This window comes from Equus asinus, chromosome 24 (genome assembly GCF_041296235.1).
Source record: "Equus asinus isolate D_3611 breed Donkey chromosome 24, EquAss-T2T_v2, whole genome shotgun sequence".
Taxonomy (NCBI): domain Eukaryota; kingdom Metazoa; phylum Chordata; class Mammalia; order Perissodactyla; family Equidae; genus Equus; species Equus asinus.
Window position 1 is genome coordinate 51,775,159 of NC_091813.1, and position 24,644 is coordinate 51,799,802.

General features: G+C 41.7%; 1 protein-coding gene across 1 annotated transcript in view; it reads left to right on the top strand.

Annotated features, from left to right (window-relative positions):
- The first annotated feature begins 6,771 nt into the window (after nt 1–6,771).
- DCBLD1 (discoidin, CUB and LCCL domain containing 1) overlaps nt 6,772–24,644 on the top strand; it is a 63,317-nt gene continuing 45,444 nt past the window's right edge. Inside the window, exon 1 of the mRNA XM_044757226.2 lies at nt 6,772–7,039. Within this exon, the coding sequence (XP_044613161.2) occupies nt 6,787–7,039 (253 nt within the window). The 5' untranslated portion in view covers nt 6,772–6,786. The remainder of the gene's footprint in view (nt 7,040–24,644) is intronic.

Genomic DNA, 24,644 nt, shown 5'->3' on the forward strand with positions numbered 1-24,644 from the left:
GGAAAGGCCAGACACTTCTGCTGAGGTCTTCCTGCTGTAACGTTTATCCTTTTGCTTAAAAGAAATGTATCTGCTGTTTAAATGGACTGGTGGCTACGATGGTCTTTGTTTTCTTCAAAGTGTAAAGTCAAATCACATGTAGGGATGTAGGGAGAAGGGAAGAAGATAAAAATCAGGACCTAATCTCTTAGCAAAAGCTGAGAGAAATGGCCCAGGCTTTTGAATGGAGAGCCCTCATGTGTCCCAAGCTTCATGATTTCCCTCACTGTAGGCGCCGTGAGGGGTTCATGCGTGTTTTCATGGTTGTCCTACTCTCACCTCATCTACACCAGATTCCTGTTCTTTGAAACCCTCAGCCCTCAGGGGTGAATATCTGAGAGTCACATGGGGAGGCCAGAGGATGCAAGCCACTTCTCCTTGAAAGTTTTTGTTTGTTTATTTAATGTTGTAAGCTTCCAATAATGCTTTCCAGAGCTCCCAAGGATCACCTCCACTTCCCCAGTGGCTCCCATTAGCATCAGGACAGCATCCTGGATGTCCAAGCAGGAAGTATTGCAGGAGGTCCAGTCCAGCCTCCTCCTTGTGGAGCTGAGTAGGCTAAGGCCCAAAGAGGGGGAGAGACTCAGACCAGGTCACAGAGTTTGTGGAGCCAGGACTAGACTCAATTGTCCTTGACTCCTCATCCAGAGCCTCCCTATGTCCATACATCAGAAGAGTTGGGGGCAGGGGTGGGGCTGTGCTGGGGGCTGCTCACTTCTAGCCCTTCCTCTCAGCTTCCCCAGCTCTCACTACATCAGTTTTAATCTCAGTAGCCATACTCTGAAGGTCTAAAGGTCAGTTTCGGCCTCAATATTGGGAGACCCTGCAACCCAGCACCCTAGGGCTCTCTCTCTGCACTAGGTACCCTCTGCTTCCTACTGTCCTCTCCCTGTGAATCCCTTGCTCCCTAAGCTCCCTCTCCAGCTCTTCCTCCCTAGGTTCTAGGCTCAGATGGAGAGGCCAGAGGAGAAAGGGGGAGGCACTGGAGCCCATTAGCTGAGCCTGAGACTCAGCTCCCTGGTCTGATGCCAACCCTCAGGTCAATAGTTTGTGGCTGTTATGAGTGAGGCTGAGGGCTCTCCTTTACCTTGGGGGTTCTGAATGACAGCTATTATAGACATGGTAATTCCAGGAGCATTTGTCCAGAGTACACAGACCCTGGCTCAGCCAGGTGGGTGGAAAGGAGCTTCCAAGCTCCCCTCCTCACCCAGGCAAATGGTCCACGTCTCTGGGCTGAAGGTGGGAACTGTGATGTCAGCAAAGCGTGGACCTCTCCTACAGCAGTCCACGTCACTTCCATCTCAACATCATGGGAAGTTAGAGAGCATGGAAATAAACCACTGGTCAGCCATGGGCTCTTTTAAGCCTGGGGGGTAAAGCCACCCCACTGTATCTCTTCTCTCTCCACTGAATGTATTTGGAAAAAACAAACAAACAAAAAAATAAAAACTATGCGGTTACCCACCTTCTCCCCTCCTACAACATAGAAAACAAAAATGAAATTTAAATACATTTGGGAAACAATAGGTTCAGTAAATAAGTTTCTTTTCTTTATAGCTTTGAGTGCTCTATAAATCTCCCAGTGGGAATAAACATGTTTCCTGGGGACACAATCAAGAAACAGCTGTCCTAGAACAGTCTTAAGAACCAGTTCAGGTCAAGTATATGAATGTGCTTCAAAAACTATTTTTTAAAACTACAGAAATGTATTGCAGGCAACAAGAACTTGAAAATAGGGCTGTCCCTTGAAAGTTACATCATAAATCAATAAATAATGAATTGGAAACAGGATGAGGGAACATGAGAGGAAACCTAGACAGAGGGAAGCCTAATTATCACATTAACACATCTGAAGAAGAAATGGAAACTAGAGAAAGGCCAGTTTCAGAGGCAAATACTGACAGCACTCTGCCAAGCTCTGCTATTGGGGTTGGCCTGCTCACTCCAGCTGCTCAGTGCTGGTGGCAGAAACACCCACATGGAAGTGACAAAGACTCTTCCCTTGACCAAACTAAAGTCAGGCTTTTTTGAACTCCCTTTTCAACTAGGCCTCATCCTGGGGCCCTCTCGTCAGCCTGCTTAGTCCGGCTCTGGCAAGAATCCTGCTAAGTCAGTTTGGAGAGAATTTCCCACCCTTGATATCTGATCAAGTTCCTCATCCTCCACCTTTGATGTATAAGGCCTTGACCTGTCTTCAGAAAGAATCCTGTTAAGTGGGTTTAGCAAGAATCCCCTTATCCTTAATGTTGCCTCTTGGTAATTGTCCATCTCTTTCCCCCTCACTCTGCTCTTTGGCTGCAAAGCCCCAGCTGCCTTTGCTATAGTTCATTATTAAGCCTGATCTCTCCCCCCTATTGCCATAGTCTTGACCTTATTGCAATAGCCCCAAGTTAGTCTTCCTTACTGTTTGAATAAGTGTCAGAATCATTTTTTTACCTACAGGAGTGAGGGGCAGGAAGGATCCAGCACTCTTACTTGGTTGCCTTTAAACATTAGAACCACTCAAATAATCAGCCTTTGTTTTCTTTCATATCCACCTAACAACGTTGGATGGATTCTAGCTTCCAAGGGTGTTCTCAGGCTGAAGAGAATGCCCTCGCCATTTTATAGTTGTGTTAATTAGTAAATTGGCACTGACCCTGATTTACATACTTCTGTGATTAAGTTATTCATGGAGCATATCCCAAAGATTTTGTCAATGTGTTAAAACACATTGACAAAAATCAAGTTTCTGGGGCCACAAAAGAGAGAACCAGGGGGCCGGCCCTGTGGCTGAGTGGTTAAGTTCACACGCTCTGCTTTGGCGGCCCAGGGTTTTGCTGGTTCGCATCCTGAGTGCGGACATGGCACTGCTCATCAAGCCATGCTGAGGCGACGTCCCACATGCCACAACTAGAAGGACCCACAACTAAAATATACAACTATGTATGGGGGGCGGGGCTTTGGGGAGAAAAAGGAAAAATAAAATCTTTTTCAAAAACCCCAAAACAACCTTTTTTTTTTTTTTCTGAAAAAAGAGAGAACCAGAAGGTAAGATCTAGCCACAGGGAGCTACAGCACCTAAGAATCCCTCCTGCAGCTTAGATGACACAGCTACCTAATGACCATCAGCAACCAAAGTTTTTGAAAAGTCAGTAGGGAGTTAGAGATGAGGAAATAATCTGGGTGATATAAATTACTTTGGCTGTTGTGTTGAAAATTTAATCTTTCTTCTCTCTCATTGCCTACATCCTAAAACTCAATTATGTCTTGTGTTTCCACCTTCTAACCATCTCTCAGATCTACCCATGGCTTTATCCTGACCTGGGGCTCTTACTAAAATGTTGATCCTGGTCCAGAGGTCCTGGCAGGCATGGGCACCAGAGTCTACATTTCAACTAATCTCCCAGGTGTTGCAGATGCTGCTGGTCCAAGGACCCGTCCTTTGAGCACAAGAGGCAAGGTGCCATCATCTCTAGATTGGAGTATTGTCACAAATTCCTAATTGGTCTCCCTGCCTCTCTTTCCAATCTATTTCCCACCCTGCAGCCAGGAGGGTCTTCCTAAAATGCAAATCTGAGCAAGTTCCTCCCCATTCCCTATCTCCGATTGCCCATACAGCCCTGAGATCCTGCTCTGGCCTCTTATTCCACCTCAGACTCCTGTCCGTCTCAAGCTCACTGGTCCAGCCCTGATGAATTAGGCTCAATTCCTATAAACACCGTGTGCTCTCTATTTCTGAACTTTCTCACAAGTTCTTTTCTTCATCTGACAAACATCATTTTCCTTCTAATTCCCATCTTCCTTTCCCTTTCCCCTCCCACACCCTTCCAGGCTTTTGAAATCCAGTTATACACCCTTCTTGTGTGTTTCTATAATACCCTGAACCTCTCCTATCACTGTACTTATCAACCTACAGAATGACTTTTCTCAAACCTCTATCATTAGATCATGAATGTGGGGGAGAGAGGGGTACTTGTAGGTTTTCATTGTATCTCCATCACATTGCTTCACATATCGCAAATGTTTAAAATGTATTTATTAAATTGAACTGGAAAAGGGAGAGCACTGAGGAAGTAGAGGCCTGGAAGGGTTTCAAATTTATATCTTATTTGATCTTCTTCATAGAGTCACAGTCAAGGTTACTCAATGCTAAGGATAAAATTGATGAGGTTGTTACACTGAACCACAAGCTAAAGCCTTCTAACTACTTTAGAATAACACTAGGCTTGCAGTTCTGTTTAAATTCCATCTTACCTAAGCAATGCAGAATACATATCTTATATATAACCAAGGAAGCCCTGACCAGCTGCTCTCTATTTTTACAGAAACGCTAGCAAACATAAGCATAAATTGCAGTAAGATATGCAACATACGGAAAGACCGGATGGTAAGTGGGGGAGGGGTTACATGTGAAGTGGCCTTCAGAGAGACCCTTCCAGAGAGATGACTCACGTGATAAGCAGTTCTTTAATCTTAGTATATGAGATCTGCAGATGGATCCGAACAATGATAATTTTTTAAATAAAAATCTCAGAACTTTAAGTTCTAACATTCCATATGCCTTATTAAAAAAATCAAAATGGAATCTTATGAAGAATAGAACAGGTACACATTCTTAACATGAAAGTCTATGTGGTTCAAGTATAAAAATTCAGTGAGATCTATTTATTTTCTTATATACAAAAATATAATTGATAATCTGTTGTATTTTCATATTTTTCTTTCACTATGCTTTTCTTAACTAGAGAATTTCTTTTATTTTTCAAGAAAGGAATGGCATAAGGAAAGCACTAGGATCCAGCTGGCCTTTTTGTTTTCTCGTTGTTACCAGATCCTAAATCTCTCCTCTGATCTGGCTTAGGAATCTGGTGTGAAACACATGACTCCATTCCCATCAAGGTATTATCTGAGACGGGAAAGGTCACCCCTAGGAGCCCACCTGCCTCTCCCTGTGGATTCCTCACTGGTCAACAGTGTTCCCATTGTCTTTCTTCATTCATGGCTCACAGAATGACACCTGCCCGAGGCCAGCTGCACAAACTCGCCTTCTTACAACGAAGAGAAAGAACAAACAGGGAAAGCTGGAGTTAGGCAGTGATTCAACGTATCAAAGTATCTTTTTATGTTTTGTGTGTGAGAATATTCAATATTTTCATGGGTGTGAATTTACTTTCAATACAAATATGATAAACCTACTGTTTATCGAATACCTCTTACATGCTAGAACTTCATAGACATGTTTGACTTCGTCTCTGTGATAGCTGGGAAAGTAAGATATTATACTCCCCAACGAAACTGAAGCCCAGAGAGAATCAATCCCAGTCAGTGGCTGCTCCGAGATGCAGACGTGGATCAACCTCATTTCTAAAGCTCTAGTCCTTTCCTCTAAGCTCTGCTGCCTTTGAGAAAGCAAAGTTCCCAAAGACAATTTCATTTGAAATTTCAACAGTGTTCTTTTTAGTTAAAAAATACAGAGGAAAAAAAGGAATGCATGTATGCACGGAGAGTCTGGGTATCCAAAGAGCACGTGACGGGCCAATATTGGACCTCCGGAGGGGGGCGTTGTTCCCTCCCCGCCTGCAGTACCTCCCGCTCTGGGCACCTGCAGGTGAACTGTGGCTGCGCGCTACCCAGGACCTGCAGGGCGCCGGGTGCGCGTGTGAAGGGTATGGCCGCGCGCAGAGGAGGCGTTGGAGGACGGCACACGGCCTGGAGATGTTAGAGTCTTTAAAATACATATTTAATGTGTCCTCGTTCATTTCCACTACCACTTCCCCATTCAGCTACTCGGTAATAGCCTTGTAATTTTCTATCTTTCAACCTGACCTCCCCCAAGCCTTTCTCCACACCCCCAGAGAATCAGATCGTGACACTCCTCCGTCTGAACCTTTCGTGACTGCTCCTCGCTCCGAGGATCCAGTCAAACGTACTTTACGTGCCCTTCCCGGCCCTCCACGTTCCGGCCCCTGCACCGTGCTCGGGCTTCCACCTCTGGCCACGCACCCACCTGTTCACTGTGCTCCAGCCACCCCGGCCCTCTCCTCCCTCAGCTCCTTTACGCATTGTGTCTGTTCTCCTGTCCCTCGCCTTCCGCTCTCCCAAGTCCCACTCACTCCCCGAGGCTGAGCTTAGACACCACTTTTAAATTGAGGCCTTTCCTGGCTGATTCCTCCCCCGCGGTCTCCTCGCCTGCCAGATCTCCCCGAATGTGCTCCACGCGCACTGTTCACGTCACCGATTGCAATTTGTATTATATATTGCTTGATTATGTTTAACGTCTGCAAGTGCCACAGGGTTTAACACTGTGCCAGGCAGGCACACTGCTGGAACTTCATAACTTGTGAATGAATGGAGGGACTTGAACTGGATCTGGATTGTCACCATCATCCTCCGATCATCACAATATTTCGAGTCCCCCAGTGCTGCTAGCACGGGCATGCTCACCTCTGCAGGGCCGGCCAAGCCCTAGAGGAGAGCAGCCTTTCTGGCGCACCCAGCGCGCTCTCAGGCACTCCGGGGAGGATCCGGGAACAGCGCAGCTAGGGGCAGGTCTCACGGCCAGGTGTCGTCCTGGGTCCCAGGTTCACGTGCACCGCGGGAGGAGGAGCGGAGGAAAAGGAGAGAGTGAATCAGCTAGCGCCGGGTACCTAGAACGGACCGCCGGCGGCGTCCGGGAGCGCGACTTCCTCCTTTGGGGGCCGGCGCGCGGGACAGGCGGGGCGGGGCGGGAGACGCCCCCGCCGGGCTGGGCCCCGGGCCGCCCCAATGGGATTCGGGGCCGGTCCGCGGCTGCGCCCAGTCCCCGCGCCGCGCTCGGCCGCGGAGCAGGCGGCCGGGCTCGGGCAGCGGCGGCGCGGCGCCCGCCAAGGGGAGGCCGAGCCTGCCAGGCTGGCGCCCGGCGGGGCCATGGGGGCCGGCGCCTGCGGCGGACGCCCGCTGGCGGGGGCTGCCCGCTACGGCCTCCTGGCCCTGCTGCTGGTGGTCTCCGCCCCGCTCGGGCTGCAGGCGGCGGAGCCGGGTGAGTGGAGCGCGGGCGGGCGGCGGGGCGGGCCGGGCCTGGAGGGACGGGGCGCGGGAGGAAGCGGGGGTCGCCGCCTGCACCCCGCGGAGTCCTGCTCTGTCTGGCCGGCGGCGGCTGGAGCACAAAATCCGTTACTGCCTTCGGATCGCTCCCCGACCAAACTCCTTCCTTCCCCCGCAAACGAGAGGATCAACTTGGCGCTTCCCCACTTTCTCTCTTCGCAGCCCCCGCAGCCACACTCACTTAGTTTCCAGACTTCCTGACTCCGCCGGCTCCAGAACAGTGACATGGCCCAGGGGTCGCGAGCTGACGACCCCGGGCGTCTTAGGGGAGGGGCGTGTGCGGGGGCGCGTCTCCCGATCCCCCTTTGGAAGCTGCTCCAGGGTTGCGCGGGCGGCCCCCCTGCCGCCTCTCCCTGCGCGCGGCTGGAATCCCAGCGTGTGCGTTTGCGGCTTGCGCGGAATGGCTGGGAGAGCTTTCCCCGCTTGGCCTTGCGAGCCGGCGGGCCGACCTGACCAGCGTGCTGCCTGAGCCCCAAGCTCGAATCGTGTGGCTCGGCTCCTTCTTGGGTGTTAGCGAGTTGACTCCTGACCAGGCTGGTCTTTCTCTGGACCTGGCCCTTGGCTCCAAGTTGGACCTAATGAAGCCACAACCGAATTTACCTCTGCATATCTACTAGATTAAAGCAGTAAACTGTTTTACCAGCCTAGAAATCCTTGTTAATTAGGTCTTTATTGATAGCAAGGGGCAGCTTTCTGCGGAGTTTCTTCGGTTCTTGTTTCTCTCCTTCCCTACTTCTGCCCCTATGCAACTGAGATTATTCAGCCGCCGCAGATCTATCCAGAATATTTTGACAGCTCCCCCACATCCACCCTCGCTCGGTGTTTTCTAATGAAACAAGAATCAAAACTAACCAAATGCTGGCATTTTTTCACTGAGCTGTGTATCCATTCCCAGTCTGAAACATTGATACTCAAGACGTTGGTAGTGGTTCTTAAGTTTGCTTATGTACCAATTTGTTTAAAAAAAACACACCAAAGTTTAGACAAAGTATGTCTTGGCAACTGTAGCAGAATGCTAGGCATATTGTAAAATTTTAATAAATACGTACGCTTTTATTAAATATGTAGGATATTGTTTTTGTCTTAAGCATTTAAAAAATGTTTCTCAAGTCCCTGTTTGAAGATGCACCTTTAGTGTTGCCAGCAATGTGGCCCTGTGCGAGTCTGGCCAAAGCTGTCCGGCATCTTTCCAAATGCGGTTTGACATGTTGTGTGGTCAGCCAGGCTGTCAGCGGGGTGCTCTCTAGAGCAGTTCTCTGGGAACCAGCGTGGTTGCTCAGATTCTGACTGAGCTTCACATTCGCAACTTTATTGCAATTGACTGTTGGAAGAAGATATCATTTGAGTTTCCACGAAACATCCTACATATTTAGGATGTTAAAAGAACCAATAAAAGTGTAGATATTCAGTCACACAAAAAAGTAAAACTTCGATTTGGGACGTTTCCTGGAAAAAAAAATATACTAGGAACTCCAGTTCTGACACCTGTTGAATGAAGAGGCATAATCAATGAATTCTGAGTGTTTCTCACATCTGTGATTTTCCCAATTAGCCATTGGTCCCTTATTCTTCAAATTTCCATAAATGTAAGCGTGCACACTTATTTTAGGTCTTGAGATATTCTACTGGCTCTGTAGTTGGATGGTGGTCCTAAGTGATATTTGTGCTCTCAATGTTTAGATGCTAAGAGGGCAGCCTTGTCACAACAGTCTGTTTTGGCTGAGAAGACACCATTTATTACATTTTACCTTCATTGTTCTTGGAGTCAGCTTCATCTGGTGCTTCTTGGCTCCCCAACCTGCCTGATCAGAACCACTCTCTCTGAAAGTTTTATGAGGCCCCAGTCTCATATAGTGAATCAGAATTTCCAGTGGGTGGGGCCTGGGAATATGCACTTTTAAAAGGTTTCCCCAGGTAATGCTGATTCAAATCAGTTTTGAAATGGTGGAAACATTTTATAATGTGAGGGTTATGATAAAGCACTACCATCTGTGTCATAGGCAATTTAATATTAGTCTTTTTCATTTGTTGCATTATGTTTCAGGAAATAAATATGATAATTAAATCTGAATATTTATAAGCCAAGTCAATTAAATTATTCAAACGTTTTATGTCTGAGTCTGGTGACCCCATGAAGCTATGCTGGTTCCTTTGTAGGGCTACTCCTTGCCTATCTGGTGTTTCTACTCAATTTATTAAAAAAAAGTCCGCCCCTCCTAGTGTTCATAGCCTGCCAGGTACCAGACATTAGGCCTAAATGGGCAGAGTTTGGGCTGTTTTCTGTTCCTTCTTATGCTCTCCTCCTCTGGACCCACTTAACTAAAGTTAGATATTTACACAGATGGTTTCGCATGATTTTTGAGCTTACATAATATCACATGTAAGTTCATCATTAGTATTGATTCAATTTGTATGTATCCATAGGCTTGGACATAGTCAGGTCTCATTACCTTGATTATGTTTTGTCAAATAAAATATCCTTAATTCATGTGATGAATTTGTGCTAACTAAATAGCCCTGATTCTCTCTTCACGAAAATACTCAGAAATGGATATTAAAGATTTCCTCCTTGTGATTTAAATATTAGTGAAGAATAAAAATAAGCAGTTAATCCCTGAGGAAACTTCTAAGCAGAGAATTGGATACCCAAAAATTGCTTTTAAAACTCTGCCCAACTCTAATTTGTTACTAAGGTCTATTTTTAAGTTATCACTCCTTTATATTTGGTTAGACATGGGACAGCAGCTACCTGCTGTTTTGGGTGAGTGGCTTTTTAAAAAGTAAGCACAAGTCTATTCTGGCACCTTCTGCATCAGCATGTGCATTTGCCCAGACTTTCCATCATCTCAAAGGTCTGGGATTCGGTTAGCCCTGTAGACCACAAGTTCCCGAGGGCAGCAACTGGGCTTGTCTTTATCATCACAGCACCTGAGCAAGGTGCTCAATAAGTGTTTTTGGGGACTGAACTGAACAAACTCTTTGTGTTTAGGAGATGTTTTCAAATTAGTTCCTAGTTAGTGGAAACTGAGTAATAAAGAGTCTCCAGAAGTCCTTTACTGGTGCTTCCACTAACTCATTTTGTGTAGCAAGCCCAGCTCCCTTGGCATGCTTATTTCTATATAAAAGGATGCCTTTGAAATGAAAGTACAGTAGGAAGAAGGGAACATGCCAGCAGAACAATGTGTACCGTATCTTTTGGCTCTAGTAGATGGAGCTTGTAACATCTGAAACACTATATATTTCAGAAAAGGAGGAAGTTATGTTAAAGGATTCATTAAACAAATCAAAGGATGTTATTAAAGCAAGATTTGAACTCTGATTAGTGTACCAAACCATATTTATTAACTTTTTAAAAATTGAACCCTTTAACCTTGTGGTACTGAAACAGACTTGAAAATCATATTTAAAAACCACAACTTGGAAATAAGCAAGACATCTGACATTTATAAGGAATTATGTTTTTAATTAATTTATTTATTTATTTATTTATTTATTTTGAGGAAGATTAGCCCTGAGCTAACTGCTGCCAATCCTCCTCTTTTTGCTGAGGAAGACTGGCCCTGAGTTAACATCCATGCCCATCTTCCTCTACTTTATACATGGGATGCCTACCACAGCATGGCTTTTGCCATGCGGTACCAAGTCCACACCCCGGATCCGAACTGGTGAACTCCGGGCCGCTGAGAAGCAGAACGTGCGAACTTAACTGCTGCACCACTGGGCCGGCCTCTGTTTTTATTTTTAAGATGCATTGGGAAATTAAATTAATTCCAGTGTTTAGGAAAGGGTTTAGTTATGTTAAGACAGGAAAAAAAGAAAAAAACTTTGTTGAGGGAACTATTTCCTCTAGTTTTGAACTTACTGCTCTGTGTCCCCTAAAGCATGAAGTCAACTCTTCTATATATTAGAGCAACTGGTTGTTTTGCATTTTTAAGGAAATAATACACATAAGCTATCTGGAATTGCACTTTGCATATAGTGAGAGCCAATAAATGCCAGCTATCTTAGTATTCATTACTGTTTATTACTATTAATTTGACAAATATGGGGGCCCCTTTGTTCCACCTCCCCCACTGTGTCTCGGACCTCATTCTCTACCACGCTTGCCCATACTGCCTGCCATGCTGGCTTTCTTGCTATTTCTCAAAGCTATCAGGCACTCTTCTACTTCAGAGCCTTTGCATGTGCTGTTTCCTCTGCCTGGAACAATCATGCCCCAAATAACCACATGACTTCCTCCTCCTTCAGTCTTCGTTCAGATGTTGCTTCCTCCGGGAGAATTGCCCTAACCACTTGTAACCCTCTCACCATCCCCAAAAATCCACATTCCCCTTCCTTGCTTTCAGTTTTCTCTAGAGCATTTACCATCTTCTCACTGAGTACATAATTTGCACTTTAATTTATCTGTCTTCCCCTATGAGAATGTGAGGTCTGTGAGGAGCTTTGTGCCTTGAACAGTGGCCAGCACATGATGCTGCTCAGTAGGGGATGGGTGCTCAGTGAGGATGGAGTGAGAAGCAGTGACAACAGTTCCTGCCCGCCTGTAAAGACTAAGCGCCGACTCTAGTTGAGAATCAAAACCTGAACGAGACAAAGTAATGAAGCTGTATGTCTAATCCAGCTGTTGTTTGTAAATAAAAAGTCTGGAAACACGAATTTAAAATAGAAGAACACATTCTGTTATATTCAAAGTCTGGCCTTGAGGGTGAAAGGAAAAATATTGCCAGACTTTCAGACTTTTTTTCATTAGACTATGGAGTAATTTTGCCTTTTTGCAACTGAAGAGTCATGTTGATGTCATCTTCCAGATGTTCATTCTCTGTATATGAAAAATAGTTGTTTGCCTTCGGGGTGGCGGAGTGGGAGAGACTGAACGGATGAGAAAAAAACCACATGGCGATTGCTAACCCGTGTGGAAATAAACTCTAACGAACTCACTCTAACTAACTATGAGCCTCAGTATGCTGAATCCAGCACCAACTGCCAAACTTGCCTTTCAGTGGGAATTGAAGGGGAGAGGTTTTCTCTGGGGGGAAGGAGGGAGAAAAATGAGGGGTGAGTCTAAGATCCATGAAAGCAAGGATGAAATAGAATCTTTTTATTCACCACCAGCACCTGGTATAGGGCCCGCTGATAAGGCTCCAGATAACTGTTTCCTGAGTCAGTGTGTGAATGCTGTGGCTGAGTTGGAGAGAATGAGGTGAAGAGTAATATTCACTAAATTGTTTTAGACAGAAATTACGTACATGACTATTGTGATGTCTTGAGAAACACTGTGTGTGTATTCAAGGAAACAACTAAGTTCAGCTCTGAAAAGGAGTTGGGGATCTCGGAGACTCCCTTACAGGCAACCCCAGGAAAGCCGCGATGAGTTAAGTGCTGGCAGTCTTGAAAATAGAGGAGCGAGTTGGGTACCAGTTTGGACCAAGTGAGTCACGGGTCCCCTAAGATCTTAGATGCTTACACATTGAGGACATCAGGGGCCTATGTCACCTCGAAGGTCATTTGGGAATAGCGTTTAGGCATTTGTGACGTTGGCACTGTGTTAAGCCATATTGTCATGTATGCCTTGACTGTTTATTGCCATTTCTATCAATCTATTAATCTAGTTTTTATGTACTGTCTCCTTGGGAGCTGTATGCTGTGAGACAGTATACTTGATATTTGCAGAAATGTCTTTGTCTTGTATGTGCTTGCATATAGTAATTTTAGGTTAGCTGGATTTTTTTGGTAGGAAAAGCTGCAAAGAATAACCTGGAAACTAGGCAACAGCTAAGTGGTTCCACGTGACCCAATCCCTCCCTTTTTATAAAGCTAACCTGGAATAAATTTCTCTCAGGATGGGGCTTTCTTTCCTGACTACTTTCTCCACTACTTTCCCAAAGATCTTCCCTAATGCTTACAAGGCAGAATAGTTGAGGAATGAAGCAGGGTATTGATAACTAATATTGTACCAATATATCATAATCCTGGAAGGAAGATGTTACACGGAGAACCGCTAAGGACCACATTTTTGGTGTGCACACACACACACACACACACACACACAAATATATGTCCCCACAACAAATACACATGTATGCACACACACTTACATACAGTCTACTGTCTACCATTTGTTTTTCGTAAGTATTAAGTAGACAAAATTATATCTATAAAATATGCCTAAGGTATAAAGTACGATAAAACTAATACCTGGAAACTCACTCTGCTGCCTAGTCTCTACATGCTTTTATATCTTGCTTTTTTCCAACTTAATATTTTATTAAAAGCTTTTCACCATACTGTTTGGAAAAAAAAATCCACAGTTCTACTTATTTTTAGAATTAGCCTTCAGGGAAACCAAGAACTCATTTTCAAGTCATTTCTTGCTACTGAGGAATATCCGACAGGAAAGTGGAGATTTTCTCTTGGCCGATCAGCTGTGAGTCTTGTTAAGATTCTTGTCTTCTATGTGATTCCAGTAACTCTTCCTTGCTTATGAAATCAGAAGTAATTTGCTTGTCCATACATACTTTATTTGAGAAAAGTATCTGTGTTTAACTTTAAACGTACTAAGCATCAGAGAGGTAAGCTGTAGTATTTCTTGGTCCTTCTTGGATGAGCGTCTTAATTTGTATTTAAAGGGTTCAACCTTGTCCATGATTAGACCATTTAGAGTTTATCTTTACTGAGAACCGTATTTGTTTTTATATGCAGCATTTTCCAACTCAAGTTACAACCACTGTTGTAACTTTTTTATTCAATGTCCAACATATTTACATTTTACTGGAAGAGAAAATGATACTTTCTTTTCTTTCATTGCAAAATTAAAATCCTTGGAAACCAGTATTATATAGCTCCATTTCATGGTGCAATGTGTTTAGTGGATGTGCCTAAAGGTTGTGTGTAAATGATTTTTATGGAGCACTCTGTTCTTGAAAAAAGGTAGAGAAAACAAACTATTATTTCTGACAAAGAACAAGGCCAACAGATATTAAAAGTTATGAAGTCTAGTTAAATTTGAATTACCAGTGCATACAGTTTTCTATAGGGAAAATAGATAAACATCTCCATGGGTCTCACAATTTTTAAATGGCTGAGTGGATTTAATTCAGCCTTCCTATTGCTTTTCATAAAGCAAGTTCACCTCACATTGAAATGTGGTTGATTTCAGCCCAAAGGAGGAAACTTTTGAGGCTTAATAGCCTCATGTATGACCACATGGCGAGGACCACTGGACATGAGATGTGTTTGTTGAATTGCTCCCACTCTGAGGAGTTTAGAATGGAGGATGCTTATTTTGAGAATTACATGGACCAAGATTTGCCCCTTTTTTGCCTCTAGAAAGCCCTCACTTTGCCAAGAGACCAAAATTGAACTCTACAGAAAGAGAAATGGCTGTGTACCTGTTGTCTCTGCCAGCTCAAAAGGGTCTAAAAATCTTTGAGACCCTCTTGCCTTTTGGGTAGGAAATTCTTTTTTTTTCATCTTCTTTCTTCTTATTCCTTTTCATCCTCTTTGCTGCAGTTGCTGTGCTATATTATTAAGATCTTCACAGACACTGTTTTTCCCCTGAGGTATTTAAAATCTATTAAAGACTTCATGGCATTCCTCCCCTATATATTTCACTTGTATCTCTAAACATTTTCCTTCATAACCAAAATGCCATGAGCACACCTGAAATTATCAAAAGTAATATGTTAGTATCATCTAATAATCAAGTCATATTCAAATTTCCCCAGTTAACCTAAACTTGTCTTTTTGCCATTGCTTTGTTTGAATAGGGTCCACACTTTACAATTAGTTATGTCTCTTAAGTCACTTTTAAGCTACCCTAACCCCTGCCCGTATAAGTTTTATTTTCCTACAAGGAAATCACTTCAGTTGTCCTGTGACACAGCTCACATCCTAAACTGAATTGACTGCTTCTGACTGATGTGTCTTTTATTTGGGGCACTGTCCCCTGTATTTCTGTATAAACCTGAAGTTAGACCTAAAAACTTGATCAGAGTCAGGCTAAGTGTTTTTGCTAAAGGTACCTTCAAGGTGCCATGTACTGCCAATTGTATCACAAGATGCATATATTATTATTGTTGTTGTTATTGCCCCACTTTTAATGATGCTAAGAATGATCACTGACTTCAGGAAGTGACAATTTGATCCCTCCATTTTAAAGTTACCTTTCTCCTTATGACCTACAAATACTCTGTGGGGTGACAGTCTCTTACTCAGTCAAGCTACTCTTCCCCATCAACATTTCACTCAGTGTTTAAGCATCCGTTGATCATTGTTGCTTGTCCAGTCAGATTTTTCTATGTGAGTAAAATTTAAAACCCTATCTTCATATATATTTTGATTTATCAAGTGTTTTCTGCATCTAATTTAATCCCAACAATTCTGAGCGCTGTTGAAGGAACTGAGATTCAGAGAGATTGAATCATTTGCCCCGGGCACATTCACTTTGTGTGTCCAAAGTGGGATGCAGGCACGTGTCCTACGATTCTAGATGCCTTAGGATGCTCTCCTGCTCTTCATCTTCAAGGGAAGCTCATGTCCAGGAGAGAGCAAGTTAAAGAAAAGAAGTCTTGGAGGAACACAATTGCAGGGGGTTATTTATGCAATAAAGTTTTAAATTAATAGTCTTTGGTTTCTCTTAGAGATGATCACAGTTGCTACAGAAATAGTAAGCCTTTTCCAAATCCCGGTTAGTAACTGACCATGTGCTTTTATCGCATTGTGGTAAATTCAGCAGTGCAGAATGCAGGATGTGCAAAGGCAGGACAATTTTCAGGACTGTGCAACATGATTTGAGTTTTATTAGGTTTCTTTTTTCTCTCTCAGCTCTTATGTTTTATACCTCAGTAGGTGTATGGGAAGATGCCATCTCTCTGCCAACTGAGATTTGCTATTTTCTGGTCAGTAAACATTGATTGCCTTTTCTTTATTTATGGTGCATACGCGTATGTTCTCACAAACCTCATCCTATTTCTTTGTGTATTTTCCACTGTATGCTCAAATAATTCCTAAATTGATACTCTTGTCCACTTGTCAGAAATACCACCCTGCCTTAAATATAGATCCTGACATTTTTTATTGCCTGTTGTCGGCTTATAAATGAAATCTTGAGAGAATATAAGTGCCAGAGAATTGAAAATATAGATATGTTTCAATTTTAGGAATAGATATGAAAATAAAACCATACAAAACTGATATCTCAAGAATTTTTCAGTTTTAAAAAGATTCACTGCAGATCCCTATTAATAATGAGGGCTCTTTAAGTCTCTTGCGACTCAGAGTATATCTCACAGGGACCAGCCAGCAGTCATTACCAAGAGCGTTTTGGACATGCAGGATTTCCAGGCCCTGCATATTAACAAGATCCCCAGAAGATTACTGTGCCCACAGAAGTTTGAGAAGCAGCCTTTTTAATTCACTGAAACTTCCGTTTACAGAGCATCTTTTAGGAGCCACATTGGTGCTGAGCCAAATGAACAACGTTTGTTGGAGGTAAAAGAGTCACCTCTCCTTAGACTAGTCCCTCAATAGTCTAGTGAAAAGTACTTACTTGAATAATTAAAAAGAGAGAATGATGGAATTTCTCAAATCGTAGGTTTTATAAGAAACCGTGAATTAAACATGGCCATTTTCCTCATGTTAATTTTGCGACAAAGGGAGTAGGACTATAAATAAATAAATGTAATGTGGTTTTAATATCAGTTTTGCTGCTCAGCAGTAGTATGAGCTTGGGCAAAATCTTAAATTGCTCTGCCTCAGTTTCCTTACCTCTAAGATGGGTCACATCAGCAATTGCAGCCTTAGAGCATGGTGATTGACTTCCACGGTCTCTGAAGTCAGACAGGTGAAGGTCAAATGCCAGCTCAGCCACCTGGGCTGAGGTACCCAGCTTCTCAGAGCCTCAACTTCTTCACACAGAACAGGAATAATAGGGACATGTGAAGAAGGAGGGTTGTGGGCGTTGATTGTGCTGTATTGGAAATGTCCCATTCATAAGCTATGGGCTATATTCTTGGATGTTTAGGATATTCCTCTTTGTATACATCTCTCTGTATGTATGTGTGTGTGTGAAATGTTTCATAGTTTTTAAAAAGGGATCTAATAATATCTATCAAATATGATTGTCATGAAGATTAAATGAGATAATATAGAGTTCCTTAGAACACTCTGTATCTGTTACTTTTCACAATAAATGCTTGGTAAATACTAGTTATTAGTAAGAGCCCTTTCACAGTGAGTTTTATGTTTTTTTCCTATTCCAATAGCTTTTTGGTTCTTAGTGATTTTTTGAAAAATTTATTTGTGCAAGTAAAAATACACGTGTGTGTATGAGTGAAAACACGTGTGTGTTTACAGTTTTACCTTCTAAAACTCAAATGAACTTTGTCTGTACTTGGTAATATTGGAATTTCTGGACTCCAGAGAGAAAAGCCAGTATCCAGTTACACTTTATCTGGATATTGGCAACATGCATATTTAACATGGAACCAAGGTAGGAAATTTAGCATGTTCTAGAGACAGGAAAGATTTCTCACACTTCTTCTCCACTTCAGTGGAGCTCGGACAGTACATCAACATCCTGATATTATTGGTAAAGGTCAGCAGCCACTTTTCTCCAACTTCCTTATCCTGAGCATCTATTTAACAGAGATAAAACGGTTGTCTTAGACTTGTTTTGCTGTACAAACAAGTTTTTTTGTTTACATTTTCATCTGTAAAATTAAGAAACTTAAACAATGTGTCCAATTTGTTGCAAATTCCCCCAAAGCACTTGTAACTTAAAAATGACCATGGGAAAAGTCTTTTGAATATCAGAGTCACATATTACAATTTCAGTATCATTTTTAGAACTCTAAAGGCCAAAATCCACTTCTCCACATCTGATCTTTGATCCCTGAAGCCCTGTTAAGGGACCTCTCTGTGTCCCACTTCTGAGAGCCTACCCCAGGAGGTGGTCAATGTGCCCCCCAGAACACTATTCCCAGGAAATCCTCATTGAAGGAAGAGTTGCCTGGGAATCTTACAGACTGCTCTCTTGTTAGAGTTCACTGTGCACTGCAAGAGCTTTGCCGTGTCCTGTGGTGAAGAAAAGCTGGAAATCTGTAAGCTCATTTACCATGCAACTCTTTTTTGGAGATGAAGGCTTGATTCCTTGTAAACCTCCTAAGGACTTAAGAATCCACAGTGCCCTCATTGGGAGATGCTGACCTAGCAGTTAGCAGGCCCTGAATAAATATTGAAGGAGGCATTCCACTTAGGCTTTCTGGCAGTTTAGAGCACTTACCACACACAGCCTCATTCATCTTGACCTCACTCAGTTATGGTTGGTCATTTTAAAGGTGAGGAAAATTGATACACACAAAATGGGTAACTTAAATCGTAGAGCCAATGAGTGATGGAATTTGGACAAAGTCAGCTAATTCAAAGCACTATTCTTTTTTTTTTTTTAAAGATTTTATTTTTTTCCTTTTTCTCCCCAAAGCCCCCGGTACATAGCCACATAGTCTTCATTGTGGGTCCCTCTAGTCGTGGCACGTGGGACGCCGCCTCAGCATGGTTTGATGAGCGGTGCCATGTCCACGCCCAGGATTCGAACCAATGAAACACTGGGCCGCCTGCAGCAGAGTGTGTGAACTTAACCACTCGGCCACAGGGCCAGTCCAAAGCACTATTCTTGATACTTTATATATGTAATATTTTTAAATAAAAATGTAGTAATTAAAATATATTGAATTCTTATTCTACGCTAGCCTCTATGCTCTTATACTTTTGTAGTATTATCTCATTTAATGCTCATGATAACCCTATGAGTAGGGCACTATCCTGGTCTCTATATAATAATATTCTTGTGTCTCTATATATAGATGATGAATTGAAGCCTGGAGAGGTAAAGGGACTCACCCAAGGCCACACAGCCAATACTGGGCAGGAACCCAGTGTTGTAACCTTTGTGCTCTGTCACTTCCCAAGTATATGGAAATAATTTTAAATTAGAAAAACGATAGGTGTTCAAACCCTGTTTTCCCACACCCACAACACTTTCAGTGATCTTTTATCTTTTCTTAGGAATCACAAGCCTGGAGAGTGACCAAGAACTGTGGATTTTTCACTGGTTTTACTTATAGCACATTAAAGAATAGCATTAAACTAGGTTTTGGGATTTTTTTTTTCCATTGGGCATAAGTGATGCTTTTTAATATGTTAACATTAAAATTATTGATGTCTTTGCACACTGATGGAAATAGTCTCACATTATGTAGGGAGTCTCGGAGAGGACCTCTTGAAATGATATGTTTCATTTTCATGCATATAAGTTGGCTTATTTTAAGTGATTCTTTTAGCTGATAGGAAACATTGTGTTGAGACTTTACACAGAGAGACGTTTGACAAAAAGTCCCTTGTGTTTCCTTTTATTTTACTTTCAAATGTGTTTCATCTGCTTAGGCAAAAATATCATCTTCATTAGATCATTAGTCATATCATTAGCATCTATTTTATATGTGGTGAGAACAAGGTTTAAAGAGATTCTAGACAGGTTTGCAGAACTTGGTCACGTGTTTCTAGTCTATAGCTGTGACTTCTTTCAGCATGAGGTTATCCCTTTTCCTTTCAGGAAATCTAGCGATTTTGAGTAATTAAAGTTTTATCATCAAAATTTCTGTTTTCCTGTTTTTATTCTCACATAGAGTAAAAAGGTCATCTTTCCCTTGTTTTTTCATTCCTTTGTACACACACAAAAAAAGTGAAGCACCATTGGAGAAGGGCAGTTCATGAGAGAGGATGGCTGACGATGAAATTAGTAATACCTTGGGAAATCTGTTCACCTCACCATCAGACAAAGAGCTCTGTAATAATTGCCAGCTCCCCTTTGTGGTTGAAGAGATTGTAGTCATCAAGGGCTCGCTTGATCTTAGACATGGGAAGAAGTTTTCTCACACCCACACACGGATGATTGTGCATGGGTGAGTCCTGTTGTAACTTGAATGTTAGGAAGAGCAAGAATACAACTGTGTTTCTAGAAATGGTTCCACTCTTGTGATATTTTAGAGCACTGTTTCCCAAATTGCAGATTGTGACCCATTAGTAGGCAATAAAATAAATTCACTTGGCACAACCAGCATACTTTTAATTAAAAAAAATGGAATGAAGTAGACTAGGAAATTCACAGTGCGTTACGTATAATAAAAAGAACTATAACATTAGACTTTTGTGTTATTTATGCATGTGTATGCGTGTGTGCTTTCTTAGGTTGTGATGAAAAATCTATATTCTAACTATGGGTCATAATAAAAAAGTTTGAAGATTGCTGTCTTATTTTAGGGACTAGTTAAGAATTTATCTTAAGGGTATTTTTGCCGTATTCATTTTACTTCATCCAAACAATTTTCCAAGTGCAATTCATTTAAAAGTTTTCTGTTAAAGTCTAAATCGTGCTTTGTAGTATTGCAAAACTTAATCCATATCAGGTATATCTTAATTTCACTTTTCTGTTAGTGGAACAGGATTTCTTATCAAAGGGAAATAGTCTTTTAAGGAAGTTATTGTTTTTCTTTCTTAGTGGGTGGAATTAGAGTAGACTAAATAAATGATTGACTCGTGTAGACAAGCATCTAAGGATTTGTTTTAAGCTTATTTAGAAAATACATTGTATATCTCCACTTCTGGAATAGCTGATGTTAAAGAGTGAAAGACAGAGGCATATTGATTCATTTCAGGCATTTGGAGAACAGACACTGAGCCCATATCTCTGTTTTTGACAGAGCCCATATCTCTGACACTTTACTCTGAGCACTTACTCCTTAACATACCTCTCTCTCCCCTTGACTGTGAGCTCCTTCGATGGGAACTGCCTTATACTAAGTTCCTAGTTGTTCACTGAGTGAGTTGTTAATGACAGTTTGGGTGTTTTGGTTTACAGAGAGTTCTTCCGGGCTATATCTTAAGCCTAATGCTGAAAGTAGCCTTTAATGTTGCAAAGAACATTAGGTGAATTTGATATGTTTAATTATACTATTTTTCTGATTTATATATAATGTATTCATATTGTAGAAAATTTAGAAAATGTATAAATAAAATGAAAATCACTTGTAATCCCACACCATAAAAATAAACACTTTAAACAGTTTTTCCTTCATATCTATGTGTGTGCTCTATCTTGTTTTAAAATTAAATAGTCTTCTAAAACATGGCCTTAACTTTTCCTTAGTATCGCATTGCTCGGAGATACCATAGTTTGAATATTCTTTTCTAATTTAGATTATTTCCAAATGTTCAGAATTGAAATACTTAAACTTTGTGTAGAGATCGCTTGGGGAGTTATAAAATATTAATGAGTGCTTGCAGCTTTTTCCCAAATCTAAACTGCATCCATCCAGGACTGCTTTTGTAAATTGTTTAGAAGAGGTTGTTGGTTAGTCTCACAAACCAGCGATGGCTCCGAGCAAACCCCAGGATTTAGGCCCATCACAGAGGAACTGCCCTTCAAATGTTCTACAGAGTAAGGAGCTTTCAGTCTCTGGAGAGGAGGAAATGATACATAGTTTAGTCATCGTGTGCTTTGGCAATTAAATTACAGTTCGAAGGAAGAAAAAGATAAACATTGTGTGGTAGCCATTTTTGAAGAGCAGACAAATTCCCTATGGCGAAGCTTCCTCTTTCTCCCTTCTTTCCACATGATCCCCCGCAACACACACACACTTTGATGTTAGGCAGGCGGCAGTTTCATGTCGCGGCTACCTCACACTGCTGCATCACTGGGGCTTGCTGCTCACCAGACCTCCCAACACCACATGGAGCTTAATCGTAAAACGAAGATTGTATTTTTCTCCCTTAAAGATTGACCTTTATTTCTTCTCATTTTAATTTTTTAAAAATCCTGGGACCCCTCCTCATGCAGCTACAGCAATCATCAACTTTCCCCATCTTTTTTCATTTATCCTGCTCCCTCCCTTTTTTGCTGAAGTATTTTAAGGCAAATCCCAGACCTCGTGTCAGTATGCCATTTCAGCCCTGGGTATGTCGGTAGGCATTCCTAAGAGAAAGGTGTTTTCTTACACAACCTCGATACCATTATCATACCTAATAAAATCAATAATAATTTCCTGGTATTACTTAATTCCCAATTATCTTTTTTAAGTGGTTTTGTAAGGTTGGTTTTTAAAATCAGGATCCAAACAAGATTCACTTGGTTGTTGTGGCTCTTCAGCTTCCTTAATCTAAAATGAATACTTTTTTTATGCCTATTTATCCAATTCATTGTCGAAGAAACTGGGTCAATTGCACCTAGAATGTCACACCCTGGATTCGGCTAATGGCCTCCCTGTGATGTCAGTTAACTTGTGCTCTACGCTTGCATTTGCTGTAGGCTGAAGCCTTGATGAGATTCAGAGTCATTATTGACTCATGGATTTCGCTTTTGGGCAGGAGTACTTTATGGTTGTTGGTGCATAGAGCACATTTTATCCTCTCAGGAGACACGTAATGTCTGGTTGTCTCATTTGGAGTCACACTGAGATCCATCTTCAAGTTTAGATGGTGACACACCTGATACTTCAATTTTAAAGTTCTTCATCAGCCTTCTACCCAATGGCTTTCCATCTATTTATAATCATTGCTGGAGTCAGTCACATCTTATGGGAGCTGTTCATTTTAACAGAAGAATGTTGTGAAAGTATCTAAAGGGAGGTCTGATAGGGCAGCAGTTCTGGTGATTTTCCAGGATTAAACACAAATACACATGTGTTACAAAATCAGAATAAAGAGGCGAGACAAAATCCTAGCTAGATCATCTGGGAATTGTAGTCTAGGATCTACCCTCAGTTCAGTAGCCTTATGGCAAGTCATATACATTTTGTTTTCTCCTCTGTAAACTTGGGCATATATCATGAGCCTCCCTCAGACTCAACACCCCACGCTCGTTAGACAAATGTGAAAAACTTGGATAATGGGCTTGGTACCAAGAGATTTTAGAATAAAAATGGCCTGCTTTATTCATTGTCATTTTATATAGGTCTTTTCACTGCAAATTTGTATAAATACTTGAATTAAAAATAGAAGAAACATACGGAATAATCCAAACAGTATAGAAAAGTACAAAATAGAAAATAAAAGCCCTCTCATTTTTACCCCCTGCCAGCCAAACTTACCTAGATTGACAGACTTTTCTTTTTCAATTTTTTAATTAAGGTTTTTATTCTGAGAGAACTGTAGATCACATGCAGTTGTAAGAAATAATACAGAGAGGTGTTGTGTACACTTTACCTAGTTTCCCTCAATGATAACATCTTGCAAAACTGTAGTATAATATCGAAACCAGGATATGGACATTGATGCACAAGATATGCAACATGAACTGACAGATTTTTAAATACCTTTTGTCTTCTTCCTTGTCAATGATTCTTTTTTTTTTTAATTGGCTTATAACATTGTGTAAATTTCAAGGGTACATCATATTTCACTTTCTGTATAGACTTCTTAATTAGAGTTAGGCTATGAGAGTTAAACTACGCAAGTGTTAGGATTAGGTCATGGGAATAATGCTTCTGCTTGTCAGTTGCATGCATCTGCCTTATTCAATACTTGATACCGTAGGCATTTTGTCTCCCTAGCAGTTTTCCACTTTCCCCTTTGGCATATTTCTAGTCCTTTTTTCCCCGCCAGCTTTGTTGAGATAAAATTGACATATGACATTATGCAAGTTTAAGTCAACAATGTGTTAATTTGATACGCTTACAGATTGTGAAATTATTCCCGCCCCAACCCCACAGTGTTAGCTCATACCTCCATCACCTCACATAATTACCATTCCTTTTTTGTGATAAGAACATTTAAGATCTACTCTCTTAGCAACTTTTAAGTATATAATACATAATTGTTAACTATATCTAGTCCTTTGAAGTCATCAAAACTTCGGAAGAACAACAGGGTGAAAATTCCAATGTAGTTAATACCCATGGAATAAACTGTTAGTGCTTGCTACGGAAAACTCCATACATAGTCGACTTCCGTAGGCAAGAGTTGAATTCTGACATCTGATGACAGTTCGCTTTTTCATAAATTAGGACTCAGCAGTTCCATTCAGGTTCTTTGGCAGAGCAAAGACTCATGGAGTTTCATTCTGATAGTTAATGGAAGAGGGGGGTTTTTCTAAGGAGGCACAGATCCCCCACGCAAAGTAGTGATGGGAGTGTTGAAGACTTAAACCTGCTCCCCTTCTGCCAGTATTGCTGGGTGAAATGAGCTTCCTCCTGGGCTCCAGAGGAGAAGTGATTGGAAAGAAGCATAATTACAGGGTTGAATAAAAGTGACACCCTGGGATTTTCCTTTGCCGTGACATGTCACTGAAATAAAATTTACAGTACAATCATGTGTAGGTTGATTCAAGTATAATTGCTCTTCCTTTCATATTTAGCTGTGTTTTCTGGAAAAAGTTTTCACTCTCTCTTTTCTTATTGAAGGAGAATTTTTTTAGTACTAAGAGAAGGAGCATTTAAACGTTTGACAGGCAATATCTTGGTGGCTTAGTTACGTGTATATTTGTATGT